This window comes from Protomyctophum parallelum (assembly GCF_964188405.1).
Source record: "Protomyctophum parallelum genome assembly, chromosome: 16".
In the NCBI taxonomy this organism is placed as follows: Eukaryota; Metazoa; Chordata; class Actinopteri; order Myctophiformes; family Myctophidae; genus Protomyctophum; species Protomyctophum parallelum.
Window position 1 is genome coordinate 21,731,861 of NC_139711.1, and position 16,423 is coordinate 21,748,283.

Consider the following 16,423-nt stretch of genomic DNA (forward strand, 5'->3'; position numbering starts at 1 on the left):
GTACAAATGGACCCTAACAGGTCCATTTGATTCCATTTGTACACTCTCAGAGTTAAATTAACATTGATTTTACAATATAAAGTGGGGGTCCCAGAGATAGAAATACCATTAAATGGGGGTCTGTAGCCTAATGCATGTCAAACTGGGGGTCCTTGAAATTAAACGGGCTGAGAATCACTGCTAGAGCTGTAAAAATCTTCTCTTATGGGGGTCCCTGGCATATCTTTTTCAAATGGGGGTCCGCGGGATAATTAGTGTCAATTTGAGGGTCCTTGACATGAAAAGGTTTGGGAAACACTGCTCTAGTCTATAGCAATGATAACTATCAGAATATAGTGATTTAACCTTTTAACAAAAAAGTTTTTGTTATAACCAAAAACTATCGTCCACTAGGTGGAGCCAAAGCAGCATTGTTTCCCCCCACAAAAACATTCTTATGAGCCTGAGAGGGGCTAAAATGCCTCTTATTTAAATAAGTATTAAATAAATTAAATATTAATAAATTAAATGGCCAAAGTGGCCTTTCAGACAATAGTGTAGTGTGCACATTCAGCCCTCAGTCAGTCGCTAGAGGTCCTTTTCTCAAGATCCCATCCTGCTGCTCAGGGCCTGTGGGAGGAGGACATTTGATTGGACATTGTTTAGTACACTTGGTTCCAAAACTCTGAATCGGGACCCAATTGGGGGTCGCTATTGTTATATGAGTCACCTTACTTCTTGTTTCCTATGTTTGGTTTTTAATTATTTGTATTTATAAAACATTTCCAAAAAAGTGAAACTTTTCATGAATTAAAAACGACTTCGATGAATTAGAACTAATATTTAAGAACTAATGACAATAGAAGGTCTACAAGCTCACAACGTCACTTTCCGTTGTGAGCTTGTAGATCTGCTATTTTCACTAGTTTGCGTCCCAGGAGAATATCTAATTAATGTTTTGGGTCATGGGCTAAAACGTTTGGTAACCACTGGTTTTAGTACTGCAGAACAACACACATTCTGTGTTCTATATAAATAAGTGCAATTCATATTAGGCCTATGTATAGAGTTTGTATTGCACCGGGGCGGCGGTGGCTCAGGGGTAGAGTGGCCGGATGGTAACCGCAAGGTTGACAGTTCGAACCCAGAGTTAGTGTCAAAGTGTCCTTGAGCAAGACACTGAACCCCTGATGTGCAGGTTGGTGCCTTGCATGGTTTCCGCCACCATCGGTATATGAATGTGTGTGTGAATGGGTGAATATATGTGAATATATGCACAATAAAGACATGCTGAGGGGTGCGTTAACACGACCAGATTAAGCTTGGTGAGGGGTGCGTTAATTAAGGTTGGTGAGGGGTGCGTTAAGGGTTGGGAGAGGGTTAAGGTTAGGTTTAGGTGTGCTGCCCCATGGGAGGTTAGGGTTAGAGTGAGGGTTTGAGATAGGTTGTAACTTGTAGTACTAATGATTGTTTGTCGGACCAATGACTAGTCTGAACTAGAAACCCTAAATACAAAGGGAATTCATTGCACATAACCACACCAAGGGGTCTAATGAAGTCACCTCATAAACACAAGAAAAACTGGGACAAATAGAAAAATCACAGCAGTGTAGTGTGTATTCTCTGTAAACCAGTGGTTCACAAACATTTTAGCTCGAGACCCAAAATAAATATTTGCCCAGGAGTCCGGGACCCAAACTAATGGAAATGGCAGATCTACAAGCTCACAACATGCAAACTTCGCGTTGCGTTGCGGTTTCACTACTTAATACATTTCTGATTCATTTTATGTCGTCATAATCAAACCAGAGATTATCTTTTGTTTATATCGATGAAAACAATCCCCAGTACCTTTTGAATGAGAGACTCCAGCTGATGAATAAATTCGGTGGCATCCCTCTTTGGATGGGAGTCGCAGGTTTCACATTCTCTCTAGAAGGATGGTCAGAAAAAAACACGTTGGGAAATCAATCCTTCACAATCCACACAATACTAATATAATAACTTTTGAATGTGACACCTAGGATGTCACATTCAATTACAGACATGCGTCATGTGTACTAACTTTTAACACTTACAGGGGTGCATTCTGCATCCAATGCCTTCATGGCGGTCTTCTACAATAAGACGAGAGCATAATTGTGTTAGAATGTGTAGTCTAATGATGTAAATGGGATATTTCACTTTCACAAAAAAGGTCATTATATCGTCTACTCAGGCTTATGTGAATACCCCGGACAGTTTTTAAGGTGCTTGATTCAGTATTTATTTGTTTTATATTCATTATTAGCTGCCCTTCCTATACAAACCCATTGCCACTTCAAACTCCATTTTAACCATTTTAGATTAATCGAAAACACCCCTCCTTGATATTGTTCCTCTAATTGGGAACAATATCATAGTCACCAAAACCAAGGACGGGTGTTTGTCAAGAAACCCAAAAGACAAGTTACACCGTTACACGTTACATCTACAGTAAATTACATCTAAATACTGAATCAAGCAACTTAAAAACTGTGCACTGTGAAAGTGAAATATTCCTTTTAAATAGATTTTTCAATAAATAGCCTTAGAAAGGTCTGATTTCCCTGTCACTTACGGTCAGTGGACTGCGGAGACTTTTCAAAAGTTTTCTCTGTGTGGTTTTCTTTGTCACACTGAGGCTGGCCAGGTTCGACTGGAAACAATCCAAAGCTTCTTCACTGCAGCAGGCCTGTTCAATGATAAAAGCAGGTACATGGTTAGAAGAGGAACAGTCTGTGTGCCTAGAATGGCAGAAATCACGCCAGGACGTTAAATAATGTAACGGCGCTGAGACAACTGGCCCGCTGGTGGATACGTTTATGTTTCTATTTCAGTGGTGCTCAAACACCCCCAAAATTATATATATAATTGGCCACCCACCCCCATCTGAAAATATGTTGTTCCAGCGACCCACCCCCCAGAGGCAAAGATTTGAGTTAAAAACGTTCGCTCAGAAAGAATATATATTCAAAGATTTGGGTGACATTCTTTTCATGATTTATCAAAAATAGCTGATCTACAAGCTCGTAGCACGGCACTCGGTGCCGCGCTATGAGCTTGTAGATCTGCTATTTTTCAATAGCTAAAGTATAACATAATGCTTAAAACACCAAAAGGGGTTATCGTTCAGAATGGGCTAGACTAAGTCTAGACAAACGACCAATATTTTTATTATGTTTTATATATCTAAAGTAACCGGAACTAATTATTTCACCAAAACCAGAGCTACGTGCTCTGGCAACTCAGGCAATTAATGAATACAGTTGCAACAACTATATTAATGGCAAGTATTTCATACAGCTTAAGTTAAAATATTAAAAACACAGGAAGGTTTCTAAAGCGATGTGAGGAAGTCTCACAGTTTTGTGCGTGCGTGCGTGCGTGCACGTGTGATTACTCATCACTTTTCTCTTCAGCATGCACTGGCTAACACCTCTGAAAACAACAAATGATCTGGATCTCGGGTTGACTCAGTCTTAGATCAAAAGTGTGCAGGGAACCCGCAAAGTAAACTAATACAATTACTGCCACCATTTGATGCCATTTATTGATATTGTTATCAAATGTTTTTTATTTTAAGACAAAAATCACAATAAGACACGTTAACATCATGAATGACTTAAAGAAAACAAAACACATATAAAACAACACATAACAGCAAAAGCAAGGAACACAAAAAACAAACAATCCCACCCATCCCTCCCCCCGAGACCAAAGATGCCACAAAATGTCATTACTCCTACTACTGTGCAATGGAAACAAAAAATAAATAAATAATGATGATAATAATAATAATAATGATTAAACCATGCCCTTAACCAAATCTGCAATACCAGACCAAATCTCAATGTTTTCCTCTTTTGCACCATGCAATCTTGCTGTAGATATACTAGGTTGTTCTTAACTATTTTATTTACACATGTTATGAGAAGGTTTTAATATGCTTCACAAAACAAATTACATTACAGGTGGCTCTGGTGCCAATGCTGCTATTGTATTCCTTACTGATTCACTTCCCAAATAGCATCGCACGTTATTCTAGCATCTAGAGTCTAGACAAACAACCAATATTTGTATTATGTTTTATATCGAAAGTAGGCTATAGTCTAATGTGCATAATGTCTAGATGTAGTGTATACACAGACAGCAACATTTATATTAAAAGTTAAAACTGTATCTTGCCTAAGTGGGATCAATTAGAAACTAAATTATAACATACAATATTTGGATATATGTAGAATTTCCTGATTACATATCACATTTGATCCATTCCTACATTTGTCTACCACTAGCACACTCCAGTGTTGATTTTGGCAGCACATTTTGATTTTAGTTTTAGTCATAGTCTCTTGAATAGTTTTCATTTAGTTTTAGTGACATTTTAGTCCCCGGGAATGGACTATTAGTCTATAGTTTTAGCCGACTAAATATCATAAGATTTTAGTCGACTAAATCTACAGTTGATTTAGTCGACTAAAATGTATTTTGGCGGGCCTTGATGCCGTAGTAATGGCTGTTTTTACATTTGCTGAAAATAGCCGATCTACAAGCTCACAAGAGCTTGTAGATCTGCTATTTTCAGCATGCAACCAAGTGTAAAATGACTTATACTGGATCTCTTGTCCACTAGCCCTTTCCTAAAATGTTAGTCTAGTTTCTATTTGTTGAAGAAATTGTCAATATATTTAGTCTTAGTTTCAGTCATCATAGCTGAGTTTTTATTTAGTTTATTTGTATAGTATTACTTACAGTATTCTGTGGCGTGTTTAGCGTCACGTCAGTATGCTGAAAGACAGAAACATGTATTTAGTCGTAGCAGCAGGTGCAATGCACCTGGTGCATTCGTATACAAGCAAGAGTGCATGTAAAAACCACACAACTGACTTACATGCACATGTTTCTTCAGCAGCATTAAATCCTCCCGGGTTTCTTTCAGTATCCGATCCACATCATTTGAACCCTTGGCCAACAAGGCACAGAAGGTGACTGCAAGAAGGCATACAACAAGTAGCTTCATTTTGTCAGTGTGGATGAAGGGTGCCAGATATAGTCAAAGGTTGCTTTTTTTCTATAAGATGTTTTCTGGATGATATGCAGTCAGGTGCCTCGCTTACCTGTTTTATACCTATTCCTCAGGACACAGAAAAAAAACACTCAAAGAGACTGTTGGAAAACGGCAGAAACTATTGAGTGAGTAATGACCAATTATTTTCCACTGGCAGTCGCCACTACGTGAGCCGAGTATCGAGTCAGGCACCACATACATAGTGTGGGGGGGGGGCCTATGCGAAGTGAATGCACACTGCTCACTGTTATCACAGCAAGACGGCACTTCCCATTTTCAATCTGAATCAGCAGCACCGTATAGCCGTGTCGTGTTAAGCGTCATACTGTAGGTGTTTTAACTGATAAACCTTGAGCACATTCACTCCATCACAGAACCCTGTTGCAACAACAGGAAACCATTTGAAGTATTACTGACAAGCCACAGGAAAACCGAGGGAACCCTGCTGTATTTCTACAGGCAACCCCTGCAATTAGGAAGAGTTGAGGAAGTCTAAACGTGTTTGTCAAGACCAGTGCACGACCCTTGTGTAGGCTACTTCAGACTTTTTCTTTGTTACTTAATTAGTGTTTGTTAATTGCTTTGAGCTTTTTTTGTTTTTAAATTTGGATAGGTGCTGGAATAAAGTGGGTGGCACCCCAGGGCTATTAGATTAGATGACCTTTATTATCCACCATGGATAATCGTTTTGCTCGGGTCAATGCATAGGCTATACGTTTACAGTACCTGAGGCATTATGTAATTGAAACACATTGTAATTATTCTGCTGGTTAAACCCATCTGAACCTAAACATTCACCATGGAAGTGCTACATTTCGAATCTTCAGAAGTGTTGTTTGTTGTTGAAGACAGTATTACAGTATTGTGATTGTATTAGATTGTGAAAACTTACACACTTTCAGCTTGTTTTTATCCTGCAAGGTTTCACTATGGACTCGGAGCACACTTTTGCAGTGAATGAATGAAAGATGTCTTGGTATTGGTCACAAAGACATAATAAATCTCGGGAATACTAATAAGAAATATAAAAGATGTAGGAATCACTACCACTGTGCTGGGTGAGCTACAGATTACAAATTGGCTCGGTCAAGCGGATCATTAACAAACATTGTGCATGTGGTACATATGTACTGCAAATCACACACAAATATGTACCCAACGTTGACATTTTTAGTTTAGATGTCTTTTGGCGGCTTCAAACTACTGTAGGTATTTAACATGAATACAGACCCTCATAATATGTTTTTTTTAAGAGCTCCAACAATATCGACTTTAAATACATTTATTTAAATTCCATGTATCCAACAATGGTAATTCTGTTTTCTTTGGCGCCATTGGGATAGTTGGCCTAAATTAATTCATTACCCTATCATCCACACTATGATCTTGTAGATCTGCTGAAAATAAATAAATGAAGCAAACATTTTAACTCAAACCTTTGGCTTCTGGCTTCTGGGGGTCCCTGGGACAACATATTTTGAGATGGGCACCCATGGCCAAATACACCTCATCTTGGGGGTCCTTGACATGAAAGAGTTTGAGAACCACTGATATAGGAACATACTGTGGCACCACCCAGGAATAAATGCACTAGTATTCATACAGCAATTCATGACAATTAATTAATTCCTTTGCACATGCATGATCACACTTAATGCAAGTGATGCACAATATATATCTATTCATATTTCATTTAAAAGCATTGTTTGTCTAGTCTAGTGCAGACTGCATCATCGCTCCAGGTTGGTGGAAATGTAGCAGGTAAGTAAGTAGCCTTGCCGAGCCATGAGGCCCATAGGGCAGGAGCCTATCTCCTGTTTCTGTAGCGTGAGGCAGCTTGATGTACAAGTACACCCCCTGGACATGACGCTAGTATGTCACAGGGACTTACCCCCAATCCAACCCCCGATGATGAGGGAGGCACTGGGTCCCATTTTTAGAGTCTTTGGTATGACCCGGCCAGGGATCGAACCCCAACCTCCCAGTCTCAGGGCGGACACTGAGCTGGTTAAATGTAGCAGGCTAGCAGCCATAAGGACAGTGATTCACACTAGGATTCCTGCACTGTCAGGACTAGTATATACCTTTGGTTTCGGTGGCAAGTCTACTGCAACCAGACTGTAGGAAGTGAGCGTGTGTGACGACTGCGAGAGGAAACCCCTTGTCGCCTTTAATCTCTCTAGTTCAGCGCATGGGAAACGGTGTGTGGGGGCAGGGCAGGCGCTAGAGAAATGGCTTCTCTCTACTGAGAAAGAAGGGTCCCCCCCCCGGATGGAGGTCACTCCATGGAGTCATGTTATGATATAGGGGAAGGCCCTCCCTGGCCCCCCTTGCTCAGTATACATCCGTGACGTAGCAAGATGCGCATCATCCCCGTCATGTCAGCAGTCCCTGTGCTGGTTGCGTAGTCCCTTCAGTTGTCCACTATCTAGTGTGAGCTTGAGTAGATTTCAAATTCACAAGATTTTCCTGCCGACTAGTTTCAAGGGTCTTGTTGAGAAATGAAGACACACAGTGTAAAGAAACATGTATATGGTCTTGTCTTAATCCATTAAGACCATGTGGCCGATTCTACAAATGCCTACTAAATGCTAAACGTTTCTAATGTCAGTGGTACTGGTACTCAAACTTTTTCATGTCAAGGAACCCCAAAATTATATGTATTTGGCCGAGGACCCCTGATCTCAGAATATGTTGTTCTAGAAACCTCACAGAAACAAACATTTCAGTTATAAATGTTTGCCTATTCAAAGATTGAAGAGATACTGTATGACGTCCCATTGTTGGAGGGGGGTAACAAATAGTCAAAAATGTGAAAAGACGGAAAATAATTGGTTGCTCCGGTCAGGTTTTTTGACTGATCCCGATCACCGATTATTTTAACTCACGATCGACCGATACAATTTTTTTTGCGTAAGGACAATATTTCCAAAACTATTATATGTCAAAAGCCACGTCAAAACGGTTCCTGACTGAATTTTAATTTCACAGTATGCAGAATGGGTACATTTCAAACGAAAGCAATACAAGTCAATAGAAAAACAGTTACTTTGTGGACGAACCATTATTAGTGCCGTGATTTCTTTCCACCCTAAAACATGATCATCAGGTATTATTATATGAGGAAGAATTTGTTCAAAAATGTGTAATTTGTTAAAATGTAGTTTGTATGTTGACACGCCTACCAGTTCATTGCGAATGCAATGAGCAGCTTACTATGGAAGCCAGGCAAAACTATTATTGTGAGAATGATGGCTTCCATTTTCACTTTTCAGGAATAGAAAGCCTGCAGTTTCCCATCAATGATGTCACTGGTGTTTCTGAACTGCCCACAGCCCTCCTATGAGACACAGACCGAGTAGAAAAAATATAGTGCTATTTTATCATGATCATTATAGTGAGTATGAAGATAGGTTGAAAAGTGGTGAAGTGGTCCTTTAACTCGAGTCGCCATCTCTGGTTAGGGGAGGGGATGATATTATGATGTAAATATATCAGGTTTTTCATTGGCACGTTTGATTGTCAAGGTTTCAACCTCCTGGAAGAAACCCTAAATACAAAAGGACATCATTGTACATAACAACCTCACCAAGGGGTCTAATGAACAACTGGAAAAAATACCAAAATCACTGCAAAGATCTGATGGACTTTTATACCACTTAAATGGCATAAAAGATCGGTTTCTCCAGATCAGGTACATTGCCTATCACCGATCTAGTCATTTGAAAATGAGATAAAAAAGAATAATCGTTTCTACGTATTGAATCTGAATCTGCACCCAGCAGGCCAGCATAGGCCTACTAGGATATAATGGTTTGCACAAGTCAAGAAAAAAGGTAAGCGGAAGGTGGTGTGTTATGATATGATATTACCGTTAAAGTGAGCAGATTGTGTGGGTGGGGGATTGCCTCTGTCTGCCCTTTTTTGTTGGGCACTTAGGAAGAAATAAGTTGTTAGCTGATTCGTGTTTTCCTTGCTTACTGTCGTTCTAAATTACGTCTGCTAAATGTCTAAATTTCCATTTGTTAGTTATTCACCAATTCATAAAATGTGTACGAAATCTGGCAAATATAGCAGCATTACCTTGCGTTAAGAGATAACATGCAGGGTTGGAGGATAATGCCACCCAATGATACCAAACAAACAATCCTGGCTTGAGTATAAGACACAGTGGTTAGATCGGGGCAATACTTAACTGCATTATTATAGTTATCGAAGCTATTGGCTCACAACAATAATTGTACTTTTGAATGCATGTTATTCTCAACTCAGGCTGTCTGTTCAACATTAATGTGTGTGATCGACTGTGTTCAGATAACAAAGCCTCTGCCACCAAGACCACCAGTGCCACCACTTATCCCTAAACTACTTTTCTTTACTACTGTATTCATAAACAAAAATACACATTGTGAGCTTGCATGTAGATTGGCCAATATAGGAAATCGTCTCTACAGCCTCCCCCAAATTGCATAATAATTTATGGTCCTTTGGTGGTCCTGGTCTTGTGTGGGTGTGTCCACTTGTGTCTTGTTCTGTTTGTCCAGTAGTTTTAGCTTTATTTATTATGCTGTTGTAAACGCTTCAATTTCCCGTCGGGAATTAAAGTATATCTCATCTCAGATCATAAGCAGAACGTAACAATATTCAGATTTACCTGAAAAAGCTGAAATGGAATAAAACACAGCAAACCTGTTAATTCTGCCTGGACTCTTTTCAAACCCTGACTAAGATTCACTATAAAGGGTATGCGCATGCATAAAGTCAATGGCAAAGTGAATTTAATGTGGTTTAAAGTCATTTAATGCAATCAAATAGGACTTTTGTCTGGATGTATGGGCTGTCAAGGCCAGAAAGTATTTTTTTTTGCCACTCAGGAGGAGTAGGAGAACTTGGTGATGTCACGTGCATACCCTCTATAGAGAGCCGCAGCTCCCCCTTTCAGAAAAACGAGTGGCCCAGGAAATGGATGCATTCTCCCATCGGCACTTCTTATTTAATTTATTTAAAGACGGTTACGCCGCGGACAAAGCCAACTCGGATCGTGACAAATCATGACAATGAACACAATGTTTTGGGCCGATCAAATCATTAGAAGAAAAGAAAGTCAGTTCTTTGAAGTATACGTGGGGTCGAGTCCGTTACCGGTGGTCTGTTACACTGACCACAACCCCTTGGTATTCCTGCAGCGCATGCACAACCACAACCAGCGTCTCATGAGATGGGCAATTCTCATTCAGGACTATAATTTGGAGATTCGACACAAAAAGGGGTCAGATAATGTAATGGCAGATGCCCTGTCTAGAGTCTGGTAGAGATAGGGTCAGATTGGGGGTGGGGGTGTTACATAATCGGGGATTATGTTTATATATATAGTATATGATAACGTGGTTATGTATATATATATATATGTGTATGTATATTATTATGTTTATATATATATATATATAGTATATGATAACGTGGTTATGTGTATATATATATTATATAGGATACAACGATTAAGAATAGGTTACATTATGAATAGAGTGCTGATCAGTCCTTTCAGTCACAGGTCTGCTGTGGGGCGTGGAGGCGGAGAAGAACCATCAACCTCCCTTCTGTCTGCCCACCCCCTCGTCACCAGGAACCAATCCGCTCTCAGAGGACCAGCCTGGGAACACTACTTAGCAGCAGCTGTGCCGCTTGATCGTTGGCATTGTCTCTCAGTCACCCATACTGTAACTGATATTATAATTATATATATATAGAGATATATATAGTATATAATATAATATATTATATTATATATATTATATATAATATATATAGTGATCCGTATTCCTGAGCTAAAGATACAACTGATATTATATATATATATATATATATAGTATATAATATACATAAATACGGCGTATGGGTGCGTACTTTTTGTAAATCTTTGTTAGGGCAGTAGTTAGTGTAGACAGTAGATAGAATTTGTGTAACTTTTCATTTCATTTATTGGTTAGTTAGGTCAGTGTTGTGATCCTTTAGAATAGGGCTAGATAGTTCTGATGGTTTATTTAAGTTGCCCCATATAGCCTGTCTTTTGTTTTGCATTCCAGTTGTATTCTTTGTTTATTGTCTCCACCAGGCCGAAGGCATGTGGGGAGAGTATGTTTTGCACTCCGTCCGTCCGTTTGTGTGTCCGTCCGTGTGTCCGTGAACAGCTAATCTCGGCCACCGTTAACCCGGTCGATGCCATATTTTGCACACACACTCCCTGGATGCCAACGATGAACCTCTGCCCCAAACTTTCCAGAACGGCCTGTTATAGCGCCACCAGGAGGCCGCTTTGTGCAAAACAACCCGGTCGATGCCAAATTTTGCACACACACTCCCTGGATGCCAACGATGAACCTCTGCCCCAAACTTTCCAGAACGGCCTGTTATAGCGCCACCAGGAGGCCGCTTTGTGCAAAACACGTTTTTGCACAGTACACCTACAGATTTTGTCCAAACATCACGCAAATTGGTACACAGTCTCTCTAGAGCCATTCAACGAAACGGGTCTTTCAGATTTATCAGACTCCATCCTGATTGGTTAAGATTGGCTTCCAAAGTTCACAGGAGTGCTCAGTTTCAAACAAAATGCTGCAAATCATGAACACATCGCGTGATTTCCGTGAAATTGTGCACCCACATTCCCACTAGGCCGAGGACGAAATGCCACATGAACAATTTCAACTCAGCCTCAAGGTGGCGCTATAACTGGCCGAAAAGTGTTTTTACCTCTAACTGCACGGATCTGTGGATAACCTGGTGGAGACCTGTGCCCGGAAGGGCACTTTTTCTAGTTGTATATATTATACCTTTTTCACAATCACGTTGAATAAATCACAAATTCTCATGCCAGCCGTGTTGCATCCTCTTATTAATACCCCTAGACCTGCTAAGGGGTATTATAAAAGTTTTGTTATAAAAGTTTTGTTTTCCGTCTTATAAATTATTTGATCGGCCCAAAACATTATGTTCATTGTCATGATTTGTCACGATCCGAGTTGGCTTTGTCCGCGGCGTAACCGTCTTTAAATAAATACTATGGTCAGAATGCATTGCATTTCATTTCCTGGGCCACTCGTCGTTCTGAAAGGGGGAGGGACTGCGACGCTCTATACCTGGTGTTTCAGTGGCCTTTTGTTGTCAAAATCGCCACTACACACTAATACACTTTGATGGATACCAATCATACCACTGACAAATACAAAATGAAGCGGAATATATGTATTTGCGTTGTACAAAAAGAGTTGAGGAAACCACAGGTTTTTTTTTAATTTATTTACAAACGAGATGAAATCTCACAATATAAAAAGCTAATGCTCCTGTATAAATTGTCCTTGAAATAACCAAAGGTGGATTTTCTTTTACAAAAATCAGTAATGCATTACCGGTAAAAAAGAAAAACATTCAGTACAAATTGGTTTTCTTCATTATCCTCAGAAACTCCTCCTCGTTGACCTCTCCGTCTCCGTCGCGATCTGCCTCGTCAATCATTTCCTAACGAATCACAGATGGAAGTGATTTAAAATATATAATGTATGTACCGGTACACAGTTAAATGTAAATGCAGTGAGTTCAGTTGAATAGTCTCTGCATAGATTCTGGGTGAGGCATGGATTTCCAACTTGTTCCAAGTAGGCCAGTGCCCAACGGGCAACGCTCTAGTAATGTGCAAAAATTAGGGACGATATCAATATTCAATATAATTACCGTAATTGCTGTTATGGCAAATAACCGATATAACCGATGTCGATAAAAAGTTATAATAATTGTCTGTTCTGAAAGAAATGCTTATAAAAACTGAATTTGAAAAAAGCAATGCTTCTTTCTTTATTTCAAAACTAGGAATACACCATTATTGAAATGTTAGCCGATATCCCAACATAAAGAGCTTGAATTTATTTTTGTCTTGAAAGCTTCCCCAGAAAACACTGATAGAATCCGCAGGCTTCATCATCACAAAAGGCTTCTTTTTCCTTTTTCTCAACATAATTATTATAAAATATCTGCTAAAACTTAAACCGATATGTTATTTTCTATTTTGATATCAATTCGATACAGATATTGCATTTTTAAGGCCAATATCGTCTGATACCGTCGATGCGATGACCGATTAATCCCGAGCAAAAATCAGCAACCTGGCAGCGCTAAAATAGGCCAATGTAAAAAGGGTGACATTTCTTTTTCTGCCTTTTACAGCAATCGGACACTGCGCTCATGATTTGAGGCATTTTGTTCAAAACGAGCCACTCCAGCAAACACACACACACACACACACACCTGTAACTCCTCGTCTGTCAGGTTTTCACCCAGCTCCTTAGCAACTCTCTTGAGATTTCTGAAGGAGATCTTCCCCGTTCCGTCATCGTCGAACAACCGGAAAGCCTTCATTATTTCCTCCTTTGAGTCCTTTTCACTCTGATAAACAATTAATCCAAAAATGACATGTGGTGATCATATACAGTCTCAATCTAAAGGCCCAGTAAGCGTTATGTTGTAAAAAAACAGTGATATCCCTGTCGCTACTCGCTAATAACCTGAAATGATTTTCATGGTCCGAATACCAGTTTTATCCAATCAGGAGAGAAAGCTCATACAGGACAATACAACAAAGAAATGAGCAGACATAATTGGAACTGGAACACTGTAAAATGTAAGCTGATACATGGGTGCTCCTTCCTGATTGGCTGAAATTGGCAACCCACCTTAAAATGTTTGTTTCTTTTTAGTAAAGAGCTGGGAAGACCACTGTTGCGGAACAAACACTGCAATGATTACTATCAGAATATAGAGCTTTTACTTTTAACAAGAACATTTTTGTTTTGACCAAAGAAATATCACTTCGTTCGTACACTACGAACAGTGTACAAATGGACACTTGATTCCATTTGTACACGCACAAAAACATTATCCAGGATGAAATGTGTCAGGTGATTATGCTATATTTCTCTCCCAAAAAAAGAAACTATTTACACTCACCATTTTCTGCGTCATCATGCCAAGAAAGTCACTGAAGTCAATTGTTCCAGAGCCCTCCTTATCTATGTCTGAAATCATCTTCTTGATTTCTTCTTTCTTTGGTTCAAAGCCGAGGGCTCTCATGGCGACCTGAAGGAACAGACCACGAAACACTTTGAGGAGTTTGAGCACACTATTTGACCCTGTGAGAGTTACATCTGCAGTTTTGTATAGAATTAGACATGTACACAATACACATGCACATACAGTACAGTACAGTATGTATATACGTAGAGAGTGTGTGTGTATATTGAAGAGCGAGAGGTCCACTGACTCCAGTCCATACACACTTATTGAATGACAATACAGGTCAAAATCACATTTTAACACATATTTAACACATTAATGCAAACAAAGAAGCAAAATAAACAGCTATCCCAATATAAAAACTATTTTGCCTGTTTATACAAGGCATTGTGAGAATGTGAAACAAAACGTAATGCTTCAACTCCTACAATTCCAAATTGCTTGTCAGTTTGGTGGGTCCCCTGTTCAAAATCAAATATGATTATTTGGGGGTGGGGGGAGAGTGTGACTAATCAATGTGTATGTTCCTGCACTATACCTGCATCCAGTGATCTTGGTACATAGAAATTGATCTATTTGAGGATTCTGACTTTCAAATGTACATAATCTTTGTTTTGATACAGTATTGTTGTATTGTGCTTTGGCAATGTAAACGTATGTTTTCTCATGCCAATAAAGCAATTGTGTGTGTGTGGGGGGCGGGGACACAGCCTGAAAAGGTTGAGAACCTGCTCAGATCAGAAGAGGCTAAGAACCAACCTTGAGTTCCTTCACGTCTATGGTGCCTGTTCCCTCAGCGTCGAACAGATCGAAGGCTTCTCGGATCTCCTGCTTTTGTTCCTCCGTTAACTCCGGTTTGGGCCCGGCAGGCTTCTTCCTCTGGCTGGCAGTGGGAGTGGGTTTTCGATAGCCTGTCGCCTGCGAAATCATAGCAATACGCGGTGGGTTTTAGAGCAGTGGTTCTCACACATGTTTGGCTCAGGGCAGTGGGCACCCCTATAAATAGGGGTGCCGTTTTTTCCATCCACGGCACCCATGAATTGTAGCATCCAAATTTCAAATATGCCATGGCACCCAACCCTGGTTTAGAGGCTGCTATGAATAAGTTATAAGTATTATGTATCATAAACGGATACAGGATAGTTTGGCACTTATACGTCTTATAGGGAGGATCTGGGCGATCTCAATGTAAAATTGGCTGAGCCTGGCAGTCGATGATCGCTGGTGGGGCGCTTGTTTTACAGGTTAGGTTAAGATTAGGTTCAGGCATAGGTTTTTGTGAGGTAATAGGGTTAGGTTTAGGCATAGTTTCTGTGAGGTTGAGTTAGGAATCCCAGGCTCATCAAAAAAAGAGTGTCAGTTGTCAACAATAAACAGATGCCGTGTTGAATGAAGGAACCCTGTTCAAGAGAGCACTAATAATAAAACACATGAAAGAAACCCAAGACTATCATTGACCATAAAACATTAAGTATACATGATTGAATGACACTTTGTTATCCTTTGACAACTTGTTTGCCACACAATGATTCATGGATATACAGGGTTTGTCGCAATTGTAGAAATATAAGACGTCAACTGTCGAATGTTTAAGCGTATTCTTAGCCCTGAAACATGACTGTCATGAGAGCGTCATGTGAACCATGGCTAGCATATTCTAATCATGTATTTTTTTTTCCAAATGGAAAAGGTGCCCACACTTCCTTGGTGTCCAGACTGCCCACTGCTCACCCATCCTGTTGTTATTATAGAAACAGGTTTACGATTGGACACGTTAGCTTCCCAAACAGACAGACAGAGACGCGTGTTAGCTTCGGTGTCCATGTCATTTAGCAGGCGACGTTGTTTTCAAAGTTATTTCTCACTGAAACTAACTCACTGCACTAAAAACGGAACATATGTAACGTAACAGTTGTACTGATCTATTTATTAGAGAAAAGCAAGCATACCATTTCCTGATGACTTGAGGAGGACGGAGTGATCAACGTAATGTGAACTGAACGGATGACAACAAAACAAAGTAAGCTGAGCAGCAACCTGAACCTATGGCAACCAACAACAACAAAACGAGCGACGCGGACGGGTCAAGTTTTAGCTCCGTGTAGTGACAAGAATCTTATCCAATCGACACACAGATCCACTAGGCGTTGCCAGTCTTGGCAAATCACAAAGTAAAGTGGGCGGGACACATGGCTTCTGCCAATCGTTTAGTTCGTTTTATTCTTCTTGTAATAATGGGGTTTCCGGCAAGTGAGTGTTGACGCCGTGACATATTACTGCCCTCCACAGTCC

At 40.0% G+C, this 16,423-nt stretch overlaps 2 protein-coding genes across 2 annotated transcripts; both read right to left on the reverse strand.

Moving 5' to 3' along the window:
• Nucleotides 1-519: 519 nt before the first annotated feature.
• On the reverse strand, nt 520-4,952 carry il21 (interleukin 21). Its single transcript, XM_083786473.1, has 6 exons — nt 4,892-4,952; nt 4,753-4,788; nt 2,579-2,692; nt 2,058-2,096; nt 1,831-1,911; nt 520-609 (listed from the first exon to the last, which is right to left on the reverse strand). The coding sequence occupies exons 1-6, from the start codon at nt 4,913-4,915 to the stop codon at nt 583-585; spliced, it is 321 nt and encodes a 106-aa protein (XP_083642599.1). The 5' UTR covers nt 4,916-4,952; the 3' UTR covers nt 520-582.
• Nucleotides 4,953-12,347: 7,395 nt separating this feature from the next.
• On the reverse strand, nt 12,348-16,207 carry cetn4 (centrin 4). Its single transcript, XM_083785535.1, has 5 exons — nt 16,081-16,207; nt 14,891-15,049; nt 14,066-14,194; nt 13,367-13,504; nt 12,348-12,583 (listed from the first exon to the last, which is right to left on the reverse strand). The coding sequence occupies exons 1-5, from the start codon at nt 16,081-16,083 to the stop codon at nt 12,494-12,496; spliced, it is 519 nt and encodes a 172-aa protein (XP_083641661.1). The 5' UTR covers nt 16,084-16,207; the 3' UTR covers nt 12,348-12,493.
• Nucleotides 16,208-16,423: the final 216 nt, after the last annotated feature.

Coding starts and splice junctions, on each gene's coding strand:
- il21 (XM_083786473.1), bottom strand. CDS start 4,915: ATGCTGCTGAAGAAACATGTGCAT. Junction 2,693..4,752: donor TAAACACGCCACAGAATACT/GTAAGTAATACT, acceptor ATCATTGAACAG/GCCTGCTGCAGTGAAGAAGC. Junction 2,097..2,578: donor GTCTCCGCAGTCCACTGACC/GTAAGTGACAGG, acceptor GTCTTATTGTAG/AAGACCGCCATGAAGGCATT.
- cetn4 (XM_083785535.1), bottom strand. Junction 14,195..14,890: donor TAGACGTGAAGGAACTCAAG/GTTGGTTCTTAG, acceptor CTGTTCCTTCAG/GTCGCCATGAGAGCCCTCGG. Junction 12,584..13,366: donor TGACAGACGAGGAGTTACAG/GTGTGTGTGTGT, acceptor GTGATTCGTTAG/GAAATGATTGACGAGGCAGA.